The sequence below is a fragment of the Phacochoerus africanus genome, chromosome 15 (assembly GCF_016906955.1).
Source record: "Phacochoerus africanus isolate WHEZ1 chromosome 15, ROS_Pafr_v1, whole genome shotgun sequence".
NCBI classification, from domain to species: Eukaryota; Metazoa; Chordata; class Mammalia; order Artiodactyla; family Suidae; genus Phacochoerus; species Phacochoerus africanus.
Genome location: NC_062558.1, coordinates 29,717,013 through 29,742,268, shown reverse-complemented (window position 1 = coordinate 29,742,268; position 25,256 = coordinate 29,717,013). Strand labels below are relative to the sequence as shown.

At 40.4% G+C, this 25,256-nt stretch overlaps 1 protein-coding gene across 6 annotated transcripts in view; it reads right to left on the bottom strand.

Moving 5' to 3' along the window:
* Positions 1 to 9,724: 9,724 nt before the first annotated feature.
* Positions 9,725 to 25,256, bottom strand: part of SBNO1 (strawberry notch homolog 1) — a 58,560-nt gene continuing 43,028 nt past the window's right edge. For all 6 annotated transcript variants that reach the window (XM_047760180.1, XM_047760182.1, XM_047760181.1 and 3 more), the window contains 7 exons: positions 24,686 to 24,832; positions 24,508 to 24,602; positions 24,320 to 24,412; positions 16,096 to 16,233; positions 14,712 to 14,788; positions 12,812 to 13,005; positions 9,725 to 11,244 (listed from right to left, as the gene is read on the bottom strand). In XM_047760180.1, coding sequence (XP_047616136.1) covers positions 11,102 to 11,244; positions 12,812 to 13,005; positions 14,712 to 14,788; positions 16,096 to 16,233; positions 24,320 to 24,412; positions 24,508 to 24,602; positions 24,686 to 24,832 — 887 coding nt within the window. In that variant the 3' untranslated portion in view covers positions 9,725 to 11,101. The remainder of the gene's footprint in view (positions 11,245 to 12,811; positions 13,006 to 14,711; positions 14,789 to 16,095; positions 16,234 to 24,319; positions 24,413 to 24,507; positions 24,603 to 24,685; positions 24,833 to 25,256) is intronic.

Below are 25,256 nucleotides of genomic sequence, written 5' to 3'. Positions count from 1 at the left end.
GATACTAGTCTCGTCTCAGACTTAGAGTTTGCAAATATTTCTCCCATTCTTTTCTCCCACCCTGGGCCTTAGTTTCATCTGTAAGATTAGGGAGGTTTTGGCTTTCTGGTTTGTTTTTTATTTTTTTGCTTTTTAGGGCCACACTTGTGGCATATGCATGTTCCCAGGCTAGGGGTCTAATCAGAGCTACAGCTGCCAGGCTACGCCACAGCAATGCCAGATCCAAGCTGCGTCTGTGACCTACACCACAGCTCATGGCAACACCGGATCACCGACCCACTGAGCAAGGCCAGGGATCAAACCTGCCTCCTCATGGATACTAGTCAGATTCATTTCTGCTGCACCACATCGGGAACTCCTAGAGAAGTCTTGATGAGAGGAAGCACTAAGAATTCTGGAAAGTCTAATGCCCTAAGAAGGCAGACAGACAACACGTGCCATTTTCTCCAATGAAAAACATTAGCCCAAGAATGCCTTGAAATCATTTTGAAACTTTCTGTCAATCAGCTCCAAACTAGGATGCACCTGCACTAGGTGGTAAGAGGGGTAACTCACAGGAATGAGGGAATTAGAACCCTATTTATGTGGAGTTTAACATGTGCATATTATTAGCATAGTAGCACACAAACAACTTAGAAATAACTTAATAGGAAGTTCCCATTGTGGTGCAGTGGAAATAAATCTGATTAGGAACCATGAGGATGAGGTTTCCGTCCCTGGCCTCGCTCAGCGAGGTAAGGATCTGGAGTTGCTGTGAGCTGTGGTGTAGGTCACAGACATGCCTCACATCTGACGTTGCTGTGGCTGTGGTGCAGGCTGGCAGCTGCAACTCCAATTCAACCTCTAGCCTGGGAACCATATTCCACAGGTGCGGCCCTAAAAAGAAAAAGAAAGAAAAAAAGAAACAACTTAATAAACAATATAAGTATGCTCAGAAATGTTTATTAGACTATGTGACCAAAAAAATTCGGAGAACATTGACCTAAGAAAGTAAGGTCAAATAAGAGCAAAAATAAACCAATGAGACCTAATCAAACTGAAAAGCTTTTGCACAGCAAAGGAAACCAAGAAGAAAACTAAAAGACAACTTACGGAATGGGAGAAAATAGTTTCAAATGATGCAACGGACAAGGGCTTAATTTCCAGAATATATAAGCAACTTATACAACTCAACAGCAAAAAAGCCAATCAACCAATGGAAAAATGGGCAAAAGACTTGAATAGACTGTTCTCCAAGGAAGATACGCAAATGGCCAGCAAACACTGAAAAAAATGCTCAATATTGCTGATTATAAGAGAAATGCAAATCAAAACCACCATGAGATACCACTTCACACCAGTCAGAATGGCCATCATTAATAAGTCCACAAATAACAAGTGCTGGAGGGGCTGTGGAGAAAAGGCAACCCTCCTGCACTGGTGGTGGGAATGTAAACTGGTACAGCCACTATGGAGAACAGTTTGGAGATACCTTAGAAATCTATACATAGAACTTCCATATGACCCCGCAATCCCACTCTTGGGCATCTATCCGGACAAAACTCTACTTAAAAGAGGCACGTGCACCCGCATGTTCATTGCAGCACTATCCACAATAGCCAAGACATGGAAACAACCCAAATGTCCATCAACAGATGATTGGATTAGGAAGATGTGGTGTATATATACACAATGGAATACTACTCAGCCATAAAAAAGAATGACATAATGCCATTTGCAGCAACATGGATGGAACTAGAGACTCTCATACTGAGTGAAGTAAGTCAGAAAGACAAAGACAAATACCACATGATATCACTTATAACTGGAATCTAATATCCAGCACAAATGAACATCTCCTCAGAAAAGAAAATCATGAACTTGGAGAATAGACTTGTGGCTGCCTGATGGGAGAGGGAGGGAGTAGGAGGGATCGGGAGCATGGGGTTATCAGATACAACTTAGAGTAGATTTATGAGGAGATCCTGCTGAGTAGCATTGAGAACTATGTCTACTCATATTGCAACAGAACAAAGGGTGGGGGAAAAAATGTGTACATTTAAGAGTAACTTGATGCCCATGCTGTCAGCAGGGGAAAAAATTTAATAATAAATAAATAAATAAAAATTAAACTAAAAAAAACACAAAAAACTAAAGACAGCTAAGAAAGTTAAGAGGCAGCCAGACCCAAGAGTTTGACAGAGAAGTTGTGGGTGAAGTGTAATTAACTTAGTAGTTAGTGACTCCAATGTGTTTTATGTGCTCAGGACACTAAAACCATATTTTATATCAAGTTGGGTTTTCATCAGAGGTCTACATTCAAATTTACTCATTTTCAGCTTTGTTTCTGCCATGATTCCTGTTTTATTGACCTGAAGCCAGCGAGCTTTTCCTGTAGAGTCAGATAGTACATACTTTAAGCTTTGCAGGCCACATAAGTCTCAACTGAGCAAGTCTGCCATTGTAGCACTACCACAGCCTTAGATGATGCTGCATAAAAAAATGTGCATGACTGGGTTCCAACAAAACTTTATGAACACTGATATTTGAATTTCATGTTTTTTTGTTGACAAAATTTTTCCTTCCTTTACCTGCAACATATGGCAGTTACCAGGCTAGGGATCGAATTGGAGCTGCTACAGCAATGCAGCATCTGAGCTGCATCTTCGACCTACACTGCAGCTGGTGGCAATGCCAACCCTTAACCCACTGAGGCCAGGGATCAAACCCGTATCCTCACAGACACTATGTTGGGTTCTTAACCCACTGAGCCATCAAAGGAGCTCCTAAATAGGTTTTTCCAACCATTTAAGAAAGTAAAAGCTATTCTTAGCATCCAATGTCAAAAACAGGTAGTAGATTGGATTTGACCTGTGGACCACGGTTTTTCAATCCTTGTTTTAGACTCAAAAGTTTGTTTCTTAAGTCTGCTTTGCTGCAGATAGAACACCAAAGATGGGACATGCAAACATTTGAGGATATCATAAGTTTTCATATTAATACTTCCGAATAGGAAACAGGAAACACTTAACTTTCGACTGAGGGCTCATGAATTTGCAATGTTCCTGCAATTAATAATTTATTCTAGTTTGGATTTCTTCTGTAATTAAAGGGCTTACACATCCATCTTTGTGAAAAAATGAATCTTGCCTGGAACCAAAGGTAAACAACAGAGGCTAGAGCAGTTTTTGTGATACTCCAAAATTTACCCTCTCAACTTCCCCAAAAAAGGATACTGAAGAAACTGGAAAAAATGTCTGCCTTAGAAAGAAGGGGTGGGGCAAGCAGGAGGAACAGAGGGAAAATGTTCCCTGTATGTTCTCATCTCCCTGTTAACTTCTGTTATGCGCTGGTGTTATTTATTCAAGCAAAAAACCAATAAAAAAACATACAAATTAAGTATTCCAGACTAATTAGTGTCCATCTCACCATCTTACCTTTGCATGATACCTGGTGGTAATTCTTCTCTGAATAATGACTTAGAACCAGTAGCATGGCACTTGCCTTTCCTAACCCAATGATGCACTTGACGACCAGAGTGGGCAGCTTTTGGAGGATGAAGCCAACTTGCTAAGAGTTGGGCTCTAAAAATAAACATTTTGCACATTTCTTTTAGCCTCCTTTCTCTCCATAAAGGCCTCCACAGATGGCTTCTTTACATCATGCTCTCAAATGACTAGCTGATAAATATTCATACTTATGGAAATTGTATTGTACATACTCCAAGCCCCCGGCCAGCTAACATTTGTATTTTCAGTATCTCAACGTTGGTGCCCATCCCCTTGTTCAAGGGGCTTGTCCTCTGTGAAACACACATGAACTTGTGTGCACACACATTCAAAGACACCAGCATTGTGTCTCTTTATGACTAATTTGCTTTGGTGTGATTTTGGTCCTCAGAGGACGGTGGGCCATGTCTAGAGACATTTGGGGTTTTCACAGCTGGGGGACTCAGGGTATGCAGTGTGTCCTACTGGCATCTAGTGGTAAGATCCAGGGATGTTGCTAAACAGTCTACAATGCACGGCATAGCCTCCACCCCACCCCACCCCTCCACAAAGACCAGCCTGGCCCAAACATCAATGGTATGGAGGCCCAGGGGAACAAAATGTGATGCTGAAAGCAGACTTGAGTTACAGATAAAACATTGAAGGGGTACAAGGTCAAAGCGAAACGGAACAGAAAAAACTCAGTGGGGACAGTGGAGGCATGAAGTCTGGTCTCTCATTTCTTATACTCAATTTACTAAGGTAATACATTTAAGAACAAGCTTCCTTTCAGTCTTCAAGCTCATCTTACAAATATTTTAGTAAATTTTTGATTAAATGTAAAATACTCCATTTCACTTGTTCTTCAATTAATGCTCAATTATCTCACATATTCGGCAGACCAAATTCCCCTAAATGTTAACACCATTTACAAGCTTGATTAAATTCCCTTAAGCAATTTAAGCTACAAATTGAACATGACTCTCTCAAGCATTTCAAACCCCACACATGGAAGACTCACAAACAAGCCATATTCCAAATATTAAAACAGCCTTTGTTCACATCTAGGACAGCAGCACAGACTCCTGGTCCAGACCACCCCTCATCGGCTTCCTGACCTCTCTGCCCATCTCCTCATGTGTAAAGTGAGAGGACAACACACACACGTCAAGGGGGCCAGGAGATTCCCCTCCACCCCACGGGGCAAAGGATCTGGTCACTGTTCTGGGTATTCTGTGGTATCTTTTCTCCTGTTCTTTCCCCAATTATCTGGCTTCCCAAGTCCAATGCAAGGAGCCAACAGGTGCTCAGAACCCAGACAAAGAAAACAAACAGAGAGGTGCATATTAGCCAGTTTAATTTATTTAAGAATCTTACAAAAAAAGAAAAAAAGAAAAAAAAACAGAAAAACAAAACCAAAAAACACAATAACAAAACCTCAATACAGAATGTATTACGTTTCATGGTTGATCATTTTTACTTGCGAGGGTTAAACCTCGCTAAATGCAGCCAATACATTTTTATTGCATGAGATCCAATTTTTAAAGTTACAAATCAAAATGGTCAGAACAATCATTTCTGGACACTCGGTACTGTATTACCATGGAAGGCTGAAGAAGCAGTGCAGTATCCTCAGAACAGTGCGTACCCTTCACACTGATGGACATTCAAAACAGAGTAGCAATATAAAAAGAGAGATTTTAAAAAAGAGAACGAAACGAAAACAACCAAAAGAGTTTACATCCACCTTTGTTTCAAATTGTCTTTGGATTCCATCATGTTGTCTCAAGATGCACCATGTCAGATTAATAAAGGAGGAAGATCTATGCCTACGTATAAAAGTATCCTTTGCTCAGCGGAGGTAGAACCTGGCAAATTTTATTGCAGAGACACAGCGTACCTCTTCCCACCTCTCATGGTTGATGGTAGATACAAGTGGTTATTGAAAAATAACATCAGTAGTTTGCAATTTCAGTATAAACCATGAAAGGGATGATTTTTTTCTGATGGTGGTGAGACTGCAATGTGCTACGTAGAAAAACAGCTCTCTGCCCCATAAAGTGGAAGTCAGAAAGAAGGCTCAAGCTTCTTTATCCTCTTCAGTGCCACAAATACTGTCACAGCAAGGAAGGCCCTCAGTCAGGGTGGGCAGGAAAGCCAGGGGGTTCTCACTAAGAGGTCTGGGGACCAACCCTCAGCCCCAAGGAGGCCCGACTTGCAATATCAAAAAGAACCGACATTCCCAGTGGCATCCCTTGCTCTGCACTCCAAGGGCGCAGTCTGTCGGATGGAGTCCTGACAGCTGCTGCTGCAAACGGCGCAGTTCAACTGCCCCAGGGTGCCAGAGGAGGAAGGCTGGGCAGGAAGAGCTGGGACAGGGATTCCCAACAGACCTCACCTCCGACAGGCCCTAGTTTACAACAAATTAGGTTCCCAGAACTTACCTAAATGCAGACAACTTTAAATTAGTCTCCCAAGTTCAACAGTAATGAATGAAATGTATACATGAATGAAAGGCCCAAGAAATGTTCATGTCTATCATTCCTGAAAGTTATAGAGAATGTCTTCAAAGTGCAAAATGTTTAAGTAAAAACGCAATGTCCGCCTCCGGGGTGACGATGACCACTAAGTATTTTGTGAGCCACCTCTGGGTTTGCCCTGCTGGCAACACTAACTCAATTGTTAAGAATACCTTAATCCAGCTCTGCTCCTAGGTTTATGGTTGATCTGGTTGAGATCAATTCACCAGTACAGGATGGCGGAATAGCTCCAGGGTCCTACTGGCCAGTCCCTTTTACCTGCCTCTTTTACCCTCAGCCCATGAGCTGAAGGTGCATGGAAGCCTCCATAGCAGTTGTGTTGCTCTATTTGGGAGGACAACTGTCCCAAAAGTACATTCTCTAATGTTACTGTCAGTATGGACACTGGCATGTACCAGGCCTATCTCCGTGTCTAAATATTCTTAACTGGTGGGAGCAGAAGCAGATTACCTGTGGTCGCTACAAAGTAAGTTTCTGATTTTTATTTGTAGGTGAACAGTACAGGCTCGGCTTCTTACAGAAAAAGAAAATTTGCAGCAGCAGCAGGCCATAAATCACTGTTCAAATCTGCAAAATTTTTCTCTTAGCTACAAAGCCACAAGGATGAAGGATTTGGTGCAGACCTCAAAAACTGCAAGGGGTGGAACAAGTCGGGTTTACTGAAGAGCTGAGTTTGACCCCAAGTGCACTGAAGAAGTTAGAGGAGCTTAAAGGAAGTGTTGGGAAAAAAATTTTTAGGTGAAAACATCAGGCTCACTATAGCTTCCAAAGAGCAACATAAATGAGCATAACTAGTCATATAATGACAGTATCAGAAATTGCACTCAAGTACATTCCCCCCAATACAATGCATTGCACAGAGTAAAAATTTGTAATAAAAATGCAAAACACAATCAGGCATGTTGAAAAATATTAACACAAAAGACAAAGGAATTCTAGAGTAAAGATGCAAAACTAAATTCTAAAATACATGAACAAATTCAACCCAAGTTTGTAATACATTTCTACATCCAAAAAAAAAAAAAATGTAAGAAGCCCCCCATGGGAAGTCAAGAAAAGAATAAATAGGATTGAAGGAAGGAGGAAAGAGAAAAACAAGTGGGTGGGGTCCCAATTTACATGAAATATTTACATTCAGAATCCAAAAGAACTCAACATTTCTATATATACACATTATATACATATATATAAGTACAGCATAAAATTAGAAGGTGGGTTTTGGATTTCACCTCAAGTACTCAGAAAAAAATTACTAGCTAGCTCTAACTGCAGGTATCTAGATGTGTTTCCTTCATGTACATGCCCTTAAAAAGACACTGCCTTTGTATTAGACAACTGGCATCCAATAAGGAATTTTTACAAATGGGTTTTTGCTCACAGCTGTAGCCACAACATGGACTGCTTGTTGTATATTCCAGCAACAAAGTGTGTACAGTGCGTGTGCATGGATGTGGTGTTGGCCAAGGAGGTCCCAGATGTAGGAAGGGGTCCTATCCAGTGGCTGCCTTTGTCGCTGGGGTGCCTGCACTAACTAAACATCTGTTAACTGGATACCAGCCTAACAGCAATTCTTACATAGCACCATTCTTAGAAACTATCAAATATCATTCAGGTACATTTTTTAAAATGAGAATATTTAGATAGGGACCTTCCTCTTAATATCTACTCAAGAAAAGGACCCAAAAGAAAAACACTTTTCCTTTACTCCTACTTTCATAAATTGAGATGCATTAATCATTTCTAATCTATTGCTTTTTTTCTCTCCTGCTAAACTGGAAAGTAGGGGGAACTATGGAAAAGACTCCCATTACACAACTGTAAATGCTGCCCTGGTACTCTTTCTTGTCATGCCTGGGGGAAGCTGTTCTGATAGTATCACATGAGATTAGCAAATAAGTGCCCCAGGGGCTATAACCAGAATATTGTGCCTCTAAAATATTATATTCCCCTGGATCTTGGTAATCTAGAACTTTTACACATAAAGCAAAATAAAACTAAAAGGTTTACTGATGCAACTCAAAAAAGTTTCTGAAGTGCTAATTGGACTGGAATAAATATATATATATAGATATATACATAAACACATTACTACACTGCTTTGGATGCAGGTTTTTGCTAACTTATATACAGATGGTAAAGAAAAGATATTGAAGAGCGTATCTGCAATAGAGCAGCAAAAAGGGAAAACTGCTTAAGATACTTAGTTTTTCATCAAGTTGTGTTTAAAAATACCATATTAATACTTCTAGGAATTCATATCATTGATACGTATCTGGATAATAATCCCATTAAACTGCAGCTGGAGACCATGTGGTATGCAGAATGCTAAATTAGGGAACACTACTCTCCCAATACCATCTGAGCAGCTCTGGACTAGGAAAGTGGATTTTAGTACAATCCGCACTGTTAACTCTGAGAACACTAACATGATTTATAATCAGATCTTTGTGCTCAGAGCCATATTGCTTAAAAAGGGAAAAAGGCATTGCAGAGGCCAAAAGGACTCACACTGGGTTCAACAAGGCCCCTTGGGTCAGACGTGGCATTCAGATCCTGAAATACAAGAATCTGTTTTATAGAAGTTAGCTATTGTTAAGACTTGATTTTTTGACAGGGGAGGACCTTGAATACTGGGTTTTCCCATGTTGACCAACCTAAAACTTGCTGACTTGGATAAGGGCACAGTGTAAAGGTCATACGTTTATCTCCAGAGAGGACAGGCGGCAGACTCCAGTGCTCACTCACAACCCACACTATGATGAGCGTGGGCACCAGCCCTCAGCTCCCCATCCATTTACTGGTTCCCCCTCTGAGGTCTACTTTGAGAGTGGTCAGAGGCCTTATTTCCGGACCTTTTTTAAAAAAGCAAAACAGAGCTGGTCTATAAAAAAACAGAATATACATATGCCCCTTTGTATCAAGATAGCTATTCCAAGAGCAAACATTACATCATGACTAGAGGGTCAACTAATTGCATGCTAAACTATCTTCATACTTAAGCTGCTTGGAAAAAAACCATAACCTGCTAAAAAAGACATCCCCACATACAAAAAGGGGAAGTTGGGCCAAGCCTACGAGAGTCTCTCTTCCCCTCCACAGTGCTAGTTCATCTTAGGATACTGGTGGAAGCTGATCAGGCTCCTGATTTAAAAAACAGAAGAACTAATAACTGGGAAGTTTTGGTGCAGGTGGACAATTCTGCTCTTGGCTGCCAGCTGGGTCTAACGGCCCTGACAAGGGAAATTAGTTGATATTCATATGGATCACTGCCTGAGATACAAGAACTAGACTGAGGATAAAAGTTGCATCCACTGGGCAAAATATACCAAAAAACAGAAATTATTTGCAATTTGTTCTTTTAGGCATTGAGAATAAATAGATTCAAAGAAAGAAAATTTATGGTAAATGTCACATAACCAAACTCAGGCTTGAAGAAACACAAGAGGATGATAGCCCTAGCTTTCCCATTGTTTAACGTACATCTCACCTGATTCTGCAATAAGTCTACAAAGTAACAAAAGAGAACAGCTCAACTTGAGAAACATTCATCGAAAGTACTATCATTTGCCCCTTCCTCAACATCACTTCAATTTTGAGGGGTAAGTTTTAAGCCAAAATATAAGGCTACCTGGAATGTTGAGCAACACGCAAGTTATGCAGCATCCCTGGCACAGACTACTTCTGAAGGTGGTGAGGGCCTAAACAAGAGTCCACTTCTGGTTAGTATAATAAATTTTTATTTGACATCTACAAGACTGTGGTATCTTGCAGTTTTTGACCAGGTTTTATACAATCTCAATTTTTCAATAGTGCAACCTGTGCAAGCAAAAAAAGGGGGAAGAAATAAAAAGGAAACAAAAAGACCAATTGTCCCCTCACTTGTTTTTATAAACATCTATTATAGGCGAAACAAAACTTACCCATATTATAGATAAGTGTCTATTCACATTTGTACATTACCATTTTTAACAGCTTGAGATAAACTCTACAATGTCTTAACAACACATTAAACAATATTCAAGTTACTGGGTAACAACAATAACAAGAAATAAACATACAGCAGAAGCCTCAAGTGTTTCCTCATTGTCTAGTTTACAACTCAAGTACGGTTTCCATTTTTACGAGTGACAGAGCAAATGAAGATAAAGAAGTAAAAAAAAAAAAAGATGGTTTGCAAGATGGAAGCCAATTTGTACTTCTTTCTACAACTATCCTTAAGAAAAATGTAATTTTAAGAAAAGCGGGCTTGTAGCCATTTTGCAGCACACATTAGGAATACTATTAATACATTAAAATTAACTTTTAAGAGTTTTATCACAAAAAAAATGTATGTACTCATTACCTTGACAAGAAACCTGGGGCAGGAAGGGAGAATGGGGGAAGTGGATTCTGCAGGGTTTGAAGCAATACCCAGGTATAAACACTATAAAAATGCAATAACCAATGCTGTACATCTACAAATGTTTCTCTCTTACTTGACATCTGTGTTAATCTTGTTTACGCATGCTTTCAAAGACATGCACTGTCAGAACAAAAACTAGAAAAGAACCTGAATGCATGATATGCAACCTTTCATTTCATGCTTTAATAAACCTACTGTTTTAATAAGTTGGAAAAAGAAACCAATATATATTTTCTCTATTTATAGACTCAAAACACATGCATTCGGGGATAAGTCCCATAGCAATGGCATGGATGTACTGCGTTAACCCTGAGCACTGTATAAAATAAAGTAAAGCCAGTTTGGGAAGTTCCAAGCATTTTAAAACCAATTGTGGTTCATAGCTTTTAACAAACTCACAAACAAACAAACAGACGGACACACAAGCACACATACCCCTCTGCTCACCCAAAGTAAATGCATATGGGAAGTACCATGGGAAAAGCAAAAGGAAAGACATATGTACCACCATCGGCACTGCTGATTTTCAGTTTTGCTATCTATTCCAGGTTTGTCCTTATTCCCGAAAAAATTAACTAGAGAGAGCACAACTGAAAAAAAATTATAATTCTTTGGAAACTGTCCCTGATTTTTATGCAAATGATATGCTTCAACAGCATTTCAGATACATCCATGTTAAAACCTGTCTGTTCTTATGCGTTGCTCAAATTGGCGATACTCTGGGGGTGACGCTGCTGCCAGAGCTGTTTCTGTTGGACTGCAAGCTGTTGAGACTGGTCTGAAGTTGACAGGAGATTTACAAGAGGAGACACACAATTTGCAGGAATGATCAAACCTGCAATTAGACACAAGAATTTATAAAGATTGCATCCAGGTGAAATCATACTGTATTATACAGCTTTGCAGCAAATTCCAAATGAGGCATAATATTAAGTTTAATGAATAAGACTATACAAAACTAAATGAATACCTGATAACTGATCTGGCCCCTTCAGAAGTAACCTGATTCCTGAGCAGCATTACCCACAAATGAGCACATGCACGAGTCTAGTGCAGTATCACCTTCTTGCTGGAGTAACAGAAGGCCAAGTACAGTACTCTATTTACTGTCTTTGCGGCTCCATAAATGTATGCAAACACCACATTCTCTGGCGGGTACTAATGTACCAGAGAGACTACAAAACAGTGTAGTTTGAAACAGTAATGCTTACTGAAGCAGTAATTTCCAAGTGGCATAGTATGGATGTTAGCAAACTGCAGAGTACATGTCCTGGGTAAGGGAACTTTAATTCCTCCCATGTGGGAATAGGGGCTCAATGTTCCAAGCTTCTCAGTGTTGTTGTTTTGAAAGACAAAAATCTAGTCTTCTGATTTTTAAAAGCTGGCAACTAATTCAAATGAAATCTCACAACCAAAAATACTTGAAGATCAGTAAAATGTTCATGGACTGACTGGCCCAAAGGCTACCAGTGTGCAACCCATCACACAGAGGAAGGTTGTTGCAAAAGAAACAAAGAAAAAAGCAACAGGACAAGTGCAAGAACTTGGTGGATTCCCACAAAGCCTGTCCTTGATAGGGTAGTAGGAACAGCCAGGCTGGTCTGCCCTTGCTCCCTGCAGGACTACAGACCATCTCTGCACAGTGGCTTCGAGTTCCATAGTCTCTCCATGGTGTGGCTCAGAGGTAGACTTCAGACAATCCTAAGAAAGAGGCTGAGCTTAGTCTTCAAAGCAGGGAGCCTGCACGGACATCAACAGTGAGGAAGGGGAGCAAAAGCACGGAAAGCAGCATGACAGAAACAACTATATCAGATCTTCAGCCAGAAGCAAGAGACAATCCTAAGAAAGAGGCTGAGCTTAGTCTTCAAAGCAGGGAGGCTGCACGGACATCAACAGTGAGGAAGGGAAGCAAAAGCACGGAAAGCAGCATGACAGAAACAACTATATCAGATCTTCAGCCAGAAGCAATAATGTCCACTCAAAAGCTTAATTACGGAGTTCCCGTCATGGTGCGGAGGAAACGAATCCGCCTAAGAACCATGAGGTTGCGGGTTCGATCCCTGGCCTCGCTCAGTGGGTTAAGGATATGGCATTGCCATGAGCTGTGGTATAGGTAGAAGATGCAGCTCAGATCTGGCATTGCTGTGGCTCTGGTGGAGGCCAGCAGCAACAGCTCTGATTAGAACCCTAGCCTGGGAATCTCCATATGCCAAGGGTGCAACCCTGAAAAAAAAAAAAAAGCTTAATTACCATTTAACCTTTTAACAACATAATAAAGCAAGCACTATCCCATCACTGGAATAGATGCTAAAATTCTAAGAGGTAAGAAGTAGGGTAAGAAAAAAAAAAGGAATTGATTTTTTTTCTCACAGCTTGAACCAAAAAAAAAAATTAAGACTCACCTACAATCCGTTGTCCATCCTCTGTTCTTAGCCGAACTATCTGCATTTTCACATTTGTGCCACTGACAGATGCTAGAACACCCTCGACTTTCGTCCAGACACTCAGTACTGAGCCACATAATACATAGTATGTGCGGCACCGAAGACCAATTTCACAAACTAATCCCAAGCTTGCTTTTTTGCAATTACCACGCCTAGGATAGATAAGGAGGAGAAAATGTATTAAACATACACAAACACATGAAAGGCCGGCAAGATCTACCCAAATTTCAAGTGGAAAAAGCCCTACTATCATTGGCTTTTACTGACAGTTTTGTAGGTTGTAATCCTTTGACATATTGGATTATCCTTTCCAATTTAAGATATCACTACTGATTTTAAATCTACAGTTATTTCTGGGGGTCTGATTCCCTACAAGAAGAGCTGATTTATTGGCTTTGATACCCATTTAAACATTTCACATCTTAATACCCATTACTTTACTGTATGAATGGCAGTCATTTCTATAGTGTTAAACTACCCATATATTGTGCTAAATTAGGTAAGCGGAAAAGGCCTCAACAAGCAAAAAAATAAAATCACATGTAAAATTTTCTAAACTGTGAAAAAAGAGGACTTACCAAAAATTTTTTTTTGGCTATATCAATGGCATTCCAGGGCCAGGGATTGAACCTGCGCCACAGAAGCTATGAAAGCCAGTAATGACAATGCCAAATCTTTAACCTACTGAGCCACCAGGGGACTCCTCAAAATTTTATAGTTAAAATTATTTCCCTAAGTCAATAAAGTTTTCCAGTATTAATATGTTAACACTTTGCTTGCTAAAATCCAAAGCAAACACTTCAGAGGACTTCTGCAGGTTAACTTTTTACATATTTTATTTTAAAAGACTTTAAGTTAATTTCCAATAGCACTAACTTTTTTTTTCTTTTTTGGAGTTCCCAGGCCAGGGACCACATCTGAGCTGCAGCTGCCACCTAGGCCGCAGCTGCAGCAACGCTAGATCCTTAACCCACTGTGCCGGGGTGGGGAATGAACCTGTATCCAAGCTGTTTCCAAGATGCTGGCAATCCTGCTGCACCATAGCAGGAACTTCAACACAAACTCATTCATAAAATTTAAAAAACCTTGCTCACATCAAAGCAAATTTATCTACCTACATATGCCTACATAAAAACCTAGCTGAAGTTCATCTACATCCTCTATCCTTTTACATAAAGTCAGCCAGATACTCCATTTACAATGCCCTGAAATGAACATGACTTGAGAACACCTCTGGCTAGCTAGTAGCAGAGGAGGATTAGTCCCATGGCTCATTACAAAGTTTTCTAGTGCTGTTAGCCACCTGAGGCATTTCCATGGTTTCCTAGCCATAAAAATGTTGGGGAGTTCCCCTGTGGCACAATGGGTTAAGGCCCTGGTGTTGTCAATGCAACAGTTTGGGTCACTTCATGGCACAGGTTTGATTCCTGGCCTAGGAACTTCCACTTGCTGTGGGAATGAAAGAATAGAAAAATAAATAAATAAATATTTAAATAAAAAATAAATAAATCTGATTTGGGACACCAAAAAACCTTGGGTGGGAAAAAAGAGAGGAAGGAAAAATAAAGGAAGAGAAGGAAGGAGAGGAGAAAGAAAATCTCAACACTAAGAATGATAGTTAAGTCCATACTGGCAGTCAATAGTAAGGAAGCATCACTGAAGAACAGAAGGGATACCTAAAACAGCATGTGGTCCACAGACTTCCAACAAGTACCTCTGCTTGAAGGAATGATACCAAGCAATTGATAATTTGCTCATCGTGTACTTATAGGGACAGATAGCTAAGAGGGAAGAGGTGTTTCAATTAATTCTTGATCATAGGTTTGGAATATATGGTGAGAAAAATGAAAATACTAACCAATAAGCATGAGTACAAGTATCTGCAGATGAATTATACTGATCTAACCAGTGGACCAGGGCATCATCTGACACTACCTGTGAAAATAAGACAAAAATTCCATTGAAACTGTATTTTTTTCAACAAATTAGTTGCCTTATTTGGTCTCAAAAAAAAAAAAAACCAACTTAAAGTACTCCCTATATAGAGAACCTGGTCCTTGCTACTGCTTCCATCTGAATGCTATTCATAAAGCTCTGCCACGAGGTTCTTCCTGTGCAATGAACATCTCAAACAACTAACTTACTAAAATTGTTTTCTTCTCTTTTCTTTTTGCCACCTCATAGCAGGTGGAAGTTCCCGGGCCAGGGATCAAACCCACACCACAGCAGCAACCTGAATTGCTGCAGTGACAATGCCAGATCCTTAACCCACTGAGCCAACAGGGAACTCCCAATTATAACTGTTTTCAAAAATGGCTAGGAATAACAGTAATATAAGGTAATACTAACAATAATAATATAGTAATGTCAGGAAACAGTTATTCACTGTTTTGAGAAATCATTGCAAAATATAAACACATTTCACAATAAAACCAAGAGTTGGTGGGAATGAATTTCAGTCTTTTATATATTCTCTTCATTTAAAAATTCTAATTTTTGTAGTTAGCAATAGAGACTTTCTTTTTCTGACAACGTAAGCTGTTTCAAATAATCTCTCTCTCTCTTTTTTTTTTGTTTGCTTTTTAGGGCTGTACCTGCAGCATATGGAGGTTCCTGAGCTAAGGGTCGAATCGGAGCTACAACTGCTGGCCTACACCCCAGCCACGGCAACGCCAGATCTGAACCACATCCGTGACCTACACTGCAGCACATGGCAATGCTGGATCCCTAACCCACTGAATGAGGCCAAGGATCAAACCCACAACCTCATGGTTACTAGTCGGATTTGTTTCTGCTATGCCACAAAGGGATTTCTTCAAATAATGATCTTTATTAAGTTTCCTAATGTTGATAACATTAAGACTAGACCTAGGAGTTCCCACTGGGGCTCAGTGGAAAAAAACTGGACTGGTATACATGAGGATGTGACTCAAAGACCCCTGGCCTCCCTTAGTGGGTTAAAGGATCCAGCGTTTCCTCAAGCTGTGATGTAGGTTGAAAACATGGCTTGGACCTGGCGTGTGCTGTGGCTGTAGCTCTGATTCGACCCCTAGCCCAGGAACTTCCATATGGTGCACCTGCAGCAAGATTATAATTAATTTTGCAAGGCTTGATCAAACTTTTTCTAAAAACATTTTGCCAGTAATCAAATAGGAAAAATTGACAATTTTATATATACACACAGTTTCAACGTAAAGAACAAGTATTCATAAGATAGCATCATATACAATTGAAAAAAATACCTTCTTATATTTCTTCTTTAGATCAGCATAAATTTCTAATTTGAGCTGTTTCCCAGTATTTGGTCTATAAACTAAGAAAAGCTTCTTTTTAGGATTCACTTCTTTGACTAAGATGGCAGTTTTCTTGTTGTTTCTTATCTGTTAATAGAAAAAAACAAAACAGGTGAGAAAACATAGTCAATACTGCACACTTGCAGATAGGCTTATTTTTTGTACCATCATTTCAGCAAATATAATCCTTTCAAAGACTATAATGCCAAGTGAGTACATAAACACATAACTGTAAGGACAGGCTGACCTGTGTAACTGAGTGGAATGAGGTCTCACCACAATGAAGGCTAACAGACCTAAACTCTGGGATGGGCTGAAGATATTAAAGGATAGGATAGTTTTTAGAAAACTATGTTGAATAAGATTTAAAGCACCAATGTCCAGTGGAGATAATTTCGATTCTTTTAGTCCACGACACTGAACTCACAGCTTAATGAGCCTCAGAGATATGAAGCAAAAATCCAGCTATTAGGCATGAAGGGTCCACAGGGAAATAACTTTTACCTCTTTTATATGTTACCCTCTTTCAGTTTACAATGAAATATAACCTTAAAGGTAATGATTCTGATCACCTATAGTCCTCTGATTTAATCTAATCCATCAGTGCTACTATCTATTCTTATGGTTGTGTGAGGGCGAAGTATCACATAATAAATTGATCTGTAAACAGTAATGCTTTAACAGGAAAAAAAAAAACCAAATGATGACCAAATAATACATAAATATGATGGAGAAGTGGAAGGAAAGGACGAATTAGACAACTGATGGAACTTGCCTTATTTAAAATTAAAAAAAAAGGGAGTTCCCTTCATGGCTCAGTGGTTAACGAACCTGACTAGGATCCATGAGGATGCAGGATCAATCCCTGGCCTTCCTTAAGGATCTGGCATTGATTGCTGCGAGCTGTGATGTAGGTCACAGACGTGGCTTGGATCCTGCACTGCTATGGCTGTGGCTTAGGCCAGCAGCTGTAGCTCTACTTCGACCCCTAGCCTGGGAACTTCTATATGCTGCTTTTGCTAAAAAGCAAAAAAAAAAAAAAAAAGTATGTTTGGTTTTTTTTTGGTCTTTTTGCCATTTCTAGGGCCGCTCCCGCGGCACATGGAAGTTCCCGGGCTAGGGGTCCAATCGGAGCTGTAGCTGCCAGCCTATGCCAGAGCCACAGCAACGCAGGATCCGAGCTGCGTCTGCAACCTACACCACAGCTCACGGCAACGCCAGGTTGTTAACCCACTGAGAAAGGCCAGGGATGGAACCCGCAACCTCATGGTTCCTAGTTGGATTCGTTAACCACTGTGCCAAGACGGGAACTCCTGTTTTTTTTTTTTTTTAGAAGAGGTTGGACTTTTTGACTAAGAGGAGGGAGTTGTAAAAAGCCCCATTTAGCTCAAAGAAATATAAGATTGGGAAGTGAATATGTGTTTTAAGGAATGGTGAACAATTTCAAAGCAATAATCTCTGGAACAAAAATGAAGGAAAAAGAAGTTTCAAAGTAAAGACATTTTCCCAGATCCTCTACAAAATAAATCATTTGTTAGCTACTAATGTTTCATATAAGATAATTCTTACAAGGACAAAAGACTTAATATTTTACTTTTCTCTTTATGGATATTAAAGATTCTTTGTCTTTCACTTGTTCAAATGATTTGTAATATTGTTTAATTACTGCAAAATCTATGAAACGACAGGAAAAATACATTTAAAATGCATCGGCTAGGAGTTCCTGTTGTGGCTCAGTTCCTGTTAACAAATCCAACTAGGAACCATGAGGTTGCGGGTTCCATCCCTGGCCTTGCTCAGTGGGTTGGGAATCCGGCTGTTGCGTGAGCTGTGGTGTGGGTTGCAGACGTGGCTTGGATCCCGAGTTGCTATGGCTCTGGGGTAGGCTGGCAGCTACAGCTCCGATTCAACCCCTAGCCTGGGAACCTCCACATGCTGTGGGAGTGGCCCAAGAAATGGCAAAAAGACAAAAAAAAATAATAATAAAACAAAATAAAATGTATCGGCTAATATGAAATACTCAAACTTACTATACTTTAGGGCAGTGTTTAAACAGTGTGATCTGTCTTGACAGTGCCAGGTTAATTTAACATAATTATAAAATAAATCGTCACACTACAATGGAATTCAGTGATTCTGATACGGTTTTCCTGATGTTAACACACGTTAAACAAATTCTAAGTGCATCTGCTTGTTGCTAAGGAGGTTCAAAGAAAACAGCCTAAAGCTTCTAGGTAGGTCTCTTCTCACATCCAGCTGCCTGCTGCCACGCAAAGAATAACAAAGCACCAATGTTACCACATCCATTCACTCAAGGGAAACTGGTGGGGATCATCGGGTTAAGAATCCAACTAGTAACCATGAGGATGCAGGGTTCATCCCTGACCTTGCTCAGTGAGTTAAGGATCCGGTGTTGCTGTGAGCTGTGGTTGTAGGTGGCAAACACGGCTCAGATCCCCAGTTGCTGTGGCTATGGTGTAGGTCAGTGGCTACAGCTCCAATTCGACCCCTAGCTTGAGAACCTCAATATGCCATGGGTATGGACCTAAAAAGACAAAATAAACAAACAAACAAAAAACCCCCAATAACCTTATATGTACTAATCAAAAATCCCATCCAAGACCCTAAAGAAATCTGAATAAAGTCTGGTGAATTGTATCAATACCCTAGTTGAGGAGTTCCCGTTGTGGCTCAGCAGTAACAAACCCAACTACTATCCATTAAGATTCAGGTTGGACCTGGCATTGCTGTGGCTGTGCTTTAGACTGGCAGCTGCAGCTCCAAAATGGCCCCTAGCTTTGGAATGTTCATATGCCATGGGTGTGGCCACAAAAATAAATTAAAAAAAAAATCCTGATTCATATCACAACATTGTAAATCAACTATACTTCAGAAAATCTAAGACCCCGAAATAGGCAATGAATTTTTTTACTCCGGACACAAAAGACAAAACATAAAATTTGTAAAGTAATAAATTTAACATCAGGAGTCCTCAGGCTACCGTCCAGGCAGTTTAGGCCAGCTTGACACCTAGATGAGTACTAGATGAGTCTCTTTCTCTCTGGTTATTTTTGCACTGTGTTAATAACAAGCATGTTGAAATGACCCCTGGCTGAAGCTCCTGAGTTCTACATTGTTTGAGATAAAGCGCTCCAGCCTAGCTTGCCGAAGTTGTCTGCGTTGGATTGGGTCTCAATCCCACCTAACAAAAGTGAATTTGCCTTAAAAAAAAAAAATCCTGATTGATATTACACTGTAGTTTTGTAAAATGTTACCACTGGGAAAAATACTGTACAAGAAATTTCTCTATCATTTCTTATAGTCTCATGAGAATCTAAAATAATCTCAGCAAGATTTTTAAACAAACACATCTAGGAGTTCCTGTCCATGGCTCAGTGTTTAAAGAATCTGACTAGCATCCATGAGGACACAGGTTCGAACTCTGGCTTCATTCAGTGGGTTAAGGATCCGGCATTGCCATGAGCTGTGGTGTAGGTTGCATACATGGCTCAGAACCCAAGTTGCTGTTGCTGTGGCTTAAGCTGGCGGCTATAGCTCCAATTCGACCCCTTGCCTGGGAACCTCCATATACCACAGGAGTGGCCCAGAGAAAAAAAGAAAAGAAAAGAAAGAACAATCAATCAGAAGCCAGACCTAGTCTGAGAGCTTTGCTCTTCAATCAGAAACCGGTACCCCAGGCTTACAGACCATACCTGGCCTGAGGCTCCTAAGTTCTTTTTGATTTGCTTTTGTTTTTGTTTTTTGCTTTAAAGGGCCGTACTCATGGCATATGGAGATTCCCAGGCTAGGGGTCTAATTGGAGTTACAGCTGCCCACCTAGGCCATAGCCACAGCAGCGCAGAATCTGAGCGAGGACAAGGATCAAACCCACAACCTCATGGTTCCTAATAGGATTTGCTTCCACTGCGCCAAAACAGGAACTCCCAGCTCCTAAGTTTAAGAACACTTTAAGGATGGATGAAAAGGAGGAAGTTAGGAAGAAAAAAAATCCACAAAGAATAGTCAGCAGAGACTGCAAAACCTAAAAATACTTACTACCTGGATTTTGGAAGAAAAAGTTTAGGGATTCCTGATCCAGAGTTTATTTATGTTTCACACTGCCTGTGGTATTATCATATTTGATCTCCCTTACACAGTTGCTTCTCTTTTTGGCCGCACTTGTGGCATGTGGAAGTTCCCAGGCCAGGGATCAAACCTGCACCACAGCAGCAGCAACACGGGATCCCTAACCTTCTGCGCCATGAGAGAACTTCCTACACAGTTACTTCTTTTTTTTCCTTGGGTCTTTTTAGGGCCACGCCCGTGGCACATGGAAGTTCCCAGGCCAGGGGCTGAGTCAGAGCTGTAGCTGACAGGCTATGCCACAGCCACAGCAACTCAGAATCCAAGCTGCATCTGCGACCTACACCACAACTCACAGCAACGCCAGATGCTTAACCCACTGAGCTAGGCGACAGATTGAACTTCCGTCCTCATGGATCCTAGTCAGGTTCAAAACCACTGAAACACGATGACAACTCCACAGTTACTTCTTGCACCAGGTCTTCATTTTCAGTTGTTACTCCATAAATATTTGCAAATATGCAAAATGTGCTTATATGTAGACAGTGTAATATTAGACACAAAAAGTAATGAAGTCCTGACACACACTACAACAGGGATGAACCTTGAAAACATTATACTAAGTGAAAGAAGCCAACACAAAATGTCACGTTACATCATCCACTTACACGAGGTACCAAGATATGCAAACACACAGAGGCAGAAAATACAGCAGAGGTTTCTCAGAGGCTAGAGAAAGGAAAATGAGGAATTACTGTTTTTTTGGTTTGGGCCAGGGATTGAACCTGCACCAAAGCAGCAACCTGAACTGCTGCAGTGATAACACTGGATCCTTAACCTGTTTGTGCCACAAGGGAACTCTGGGATTTATCATTTAATGGTGGCGGCTTAACAACCCTGTGAATATAATTAATGCCACTATATCGAACACTTTAAAATGGATAAAACAATTAAAAGAATTAACAAGGTAAAATGCTAAAAACAGCTAATCACATCCTCAAGTGGGTGAATTGTACTAGATGTGAAATGTATCTCAATAAAGCTGTAAAAGAAAAAGACATGAAGAAAGAGATTAAAAGGATCCAAGAGAGGAAGAATTCTTTTGTGGATCAGTGGGTGAGAGGACAAAGGTGTGATCCTTGACCTTGCTAGAGGATTAAGGATTCTGCGCTGCTGTAAGCTGTGGGGTAGGGCAGCAGCTGCAACTCCAATTAAACCCCTAGCCTGGGAACTTCCTTATGCCTCAGGTGCAGCCCTAAAAAGGAAAAAAAATAAAAAAAGAAAGAAAGAAAAATGAAAGTAATTCAAAAACTTTCTGAAGTAAAGATGTGAATCTACATGTTGAAAGAGCATATTACAAATCTGAGAATACTGGACAAAAGATGACTAATACCAGGATGTAAACTAGCAAAATGATCAAACTTATCATTCACACATATAGGCACAAAAGAACTAAATTAATAAGGGAAAGAAAATTAGAGCACCATCAAACTATGGAGTTCCCTTGGGAGTTCCCGTCGTGGCTCTGTGGTTAACGAATCCGACTAGGACCCATGAGGTTGCAGGTTCGATCGATCCCTGCCCTTGCTTAGTAGGTCAAGGTTCCGGCATTGCCATGAGCTGTGGTGTAGGTTGCAGACACAGATTGGATCCTGCGTTGCTGTGGCTCTGGCATAGGCTGGCAGCTACAGCTCCGACTGGACTCCTAGCCTGGGAACCTCCATATGCCATGGGAGCAGCTCAAGAAATGGCAAAAAGACAAAAAAAAAACAAAAACAAAAAACTATGGAGTTCCCATAGTGGCTCAGTGGTTAACAAACCCAACTAGCATCCATGAGGATGTGGGTTAGATCCCTGGCCTCGCTCAGTGAGTTAAGGATCCGGCATTGCTGTGAGCTGAGGTGTAGGTCACAGACGTGGCTCCAGTCTGGCACTGCTGTGGCTGTGGTGTAGGCTAGCGGCTACAGTTCCAGTTCAAGCCCTAGCTTGGGAACCTCCGTATGCTGCTGGTGCGGCCCTAAAAAGACATAAATAAATAAATAAATTCAACAAAAAATAATGTGAACCTAATAAAGATTTCATGTCTGGTAAAACTGTCTTTCAAGTACAAAGGCACAAAATTCCCAGCAGGCAAGAACTCAGGGAACTGAGGGTTTCCATAAGACCTTCTTGAGGAATCTATTAATGTCTGGGCGCCAGACAAAATGACTAGAGAGATATTAACCTAAGGACTAGTGAGTGAGTGGTGAACTTTAAATAAATATAATTACCTGGAGAACTAATGTTAATTAGGGTTAAAAGAAGAGCATACTATATAACTGCCATACAGTGACATGCAGAAATGGTTTAACTATTTTTTAAATTAAGTGGGAAAGGGGAGTTCCTGTCATGGCGCAGTGGTTAACGAATCCGACTAGGAACCATGAGGTTTCGGGTTCGATCCCTGGCCTCACTCAGTGGGTTAAGGATCCGGCATTGCCGTGAGCTGTGGTGTAGGTCGCAGACTTGGCTCGGATCCTGCGTTGCTGTGGCTCTGGTGTAGGCTGGTGGCTACAGCTCCGATTCGACCCCCAGCCTGGGAACCTCCATATGCCACAGGAGCGGCCCTAGAAAAGGCAAAAATAAATAAATAAATAAATAAATTAATTAATTAAAATTTAAAAAATTAAATGGGGGAAGCATATACCAAAAAATATTTTATCATCCTGGAGACTAAAGATTATCAGTGTGGAAGAGAGAAGAAAAAGGAAGAGCTGACATCAGAGAAAGATGTAAGAGAAGAGGTGAGATTAAAATCCTACAGTTTCGGAGTTCCTGTTGCGATGCAGCAGAAACAATCTGACTGGTAACCATGAGGATGCAGGTTTGATCCCTAGCCTCCCTCAGTGGGTTAAGGACCTGGCATTGCCATTAGCTCTGGTACAGGTAGCAGATGCAGCTCATATCTGGTGTTGCTGTGGCTGTGGTCGGCAGCTGTAGCTCCGATTTGACCCCTAGCCATGGGAACTTTCATACGCCACAGGTGCAGCCCTAAAAAGCAAAAAAAAATTAAAAGAAAGTCCATAGTTTGACCAGGACAAATCATATTTAATTAATTCACATCATATGCATATTTCATATAATTCAAGATGTTATAACATTATGAACATATGCATGCATTTATTTGTATGTATGTATATGTCTCAATATAAATATGCACACATACATACTTCCCCTCTTTGGCTCTATCCACAGGCAAATACTAAACCAAAGAATGTAGTCATACTAACAACTGAAAACTGACTCTTGAAGACATAAAGCATTTTTTTTTTTGGTCTTTTTGCCTTTTCTAGGGCCGCTCCCGCAGCATATGGAGGTTCCTGGCTAGGGGTCCAATCGGAGCTGTAGCCACCAGCCTATGCCAGAGCCTCAGCAACACAGGATCTGAGCCAAGTCTGTGACCTACACCACAGCTCACGGCAACGCCAGATTGTTAACCCACTGAGCAAGGGCAGGGATTGAACCCGAAACCTCATGGTTCCTAGTCTTGGATTCATTAATGACTGAGCCACAATGGGAACTCCATAAAGCATTATTAAGACTAAAGAAAGTCACTGTGTTACGGGAAAAAGAGTTCAATTTAATAAGAATACTTTATAATTAGAGGAGTTCCCATCGTGGCTCAGTGGTTAGCGAATCCGACTAGGAACGAGGAGGTTGTGGGTTTGATCCCTGGCCTTGCTCAGTGGGTTAAGGATCCGGCATTGCCATGAGCTGTGGTGTAGGTTGCAGACTCGGCTCGGATCCTGAGTTGCTGTGGCACTGGCGTAGGCCGGTGGCTACAGCTCCGATTTGACCCCTAGCCTGGGAACCTCCATATGCCGTGAGAGCAGCCTAAGAAATGGCAAAAAAAAAAAAAAAAGAATAGTTTATAATTAAAAACTTGCATTTAACAATATCCCTCAAAATGCATTCACTCAAATTACAACTATAAATTATCAAAACCAGAGAAAACTAAATAAAACTGGAAAATCAACACAAAGCAAACAGATAATTACAATTACAGGATTATATATCTTAACAGTTAACATTTTAAGGGAACAAATCTTACTTGCAATGACAAATAAAAGCCATCATCTGGTCCTGTCAACTCAGCCCAAATCTTGGTAGCTTCCTCCCAGGACATTCCCCTCTCTACACTTATCTGTAGAAGAAACAAAATTTAAATGAAACTCACTTCTATGAAATGCCTATCACAGAAAGACATTATACTTGAAAATGCATGTTTTCAAAACTTACTGTGTATAATTCTACGTGGCCAGAGGTTGAATATCCTGGAGTCAAAAACTTCTTAACGTCACTTTTCCTCACTTTTTCATCTCCAGAACCAAGATCTTGAACAAGCAAAAGCAATATATAATTATAAAAGGAACTTTTCATAGGAGTACACATGATGCTTTAAAGTTTTACCACTTACCTAAGATTCCCATATCATATCTTCCATTTTTTTTGGCATTTTGAACAACTGCAGTAAGTGTATCTGCAAAATACTGAAATAATGCATTCTGTTGATGCACTTCCATGCCCAAAATTCTATTTAAGAATTTTCCTATGTTGTTATAATCTGCAATGACAAGATTATGTGAAAGATTTAATGCATTCATATGGCAATTTAAAAACGTATCCATCTAAGCCTAGTTCAAGTCTCACTTTCTCCTATAAGTCTTCTTTTACTCCCAGGAGAGGGCTATCTATACTTTGATCACTTCTACCTCTAGCAATTACCACGACTATACTACATGCTTTAAAAGATGTTTGCCAAATTGAATTTTTGCATCTTCAACTTCACTTACTGAGAGTATAAACACAATTTAACACATGCGAATGTTTGTTTTCCAACATTAAGTCTTAACTCCAAAAGTTCTAAGTGCTTTAAGTCAGTGAAACTCAACTCTGGCTGCACAAATAGCCTAGAGCTTTGGAAAATTACCAATGTCTGAGATCCTGCCCTGGCTTCAGTACTTTTTAAAAGCTTGACAGCTGACCAT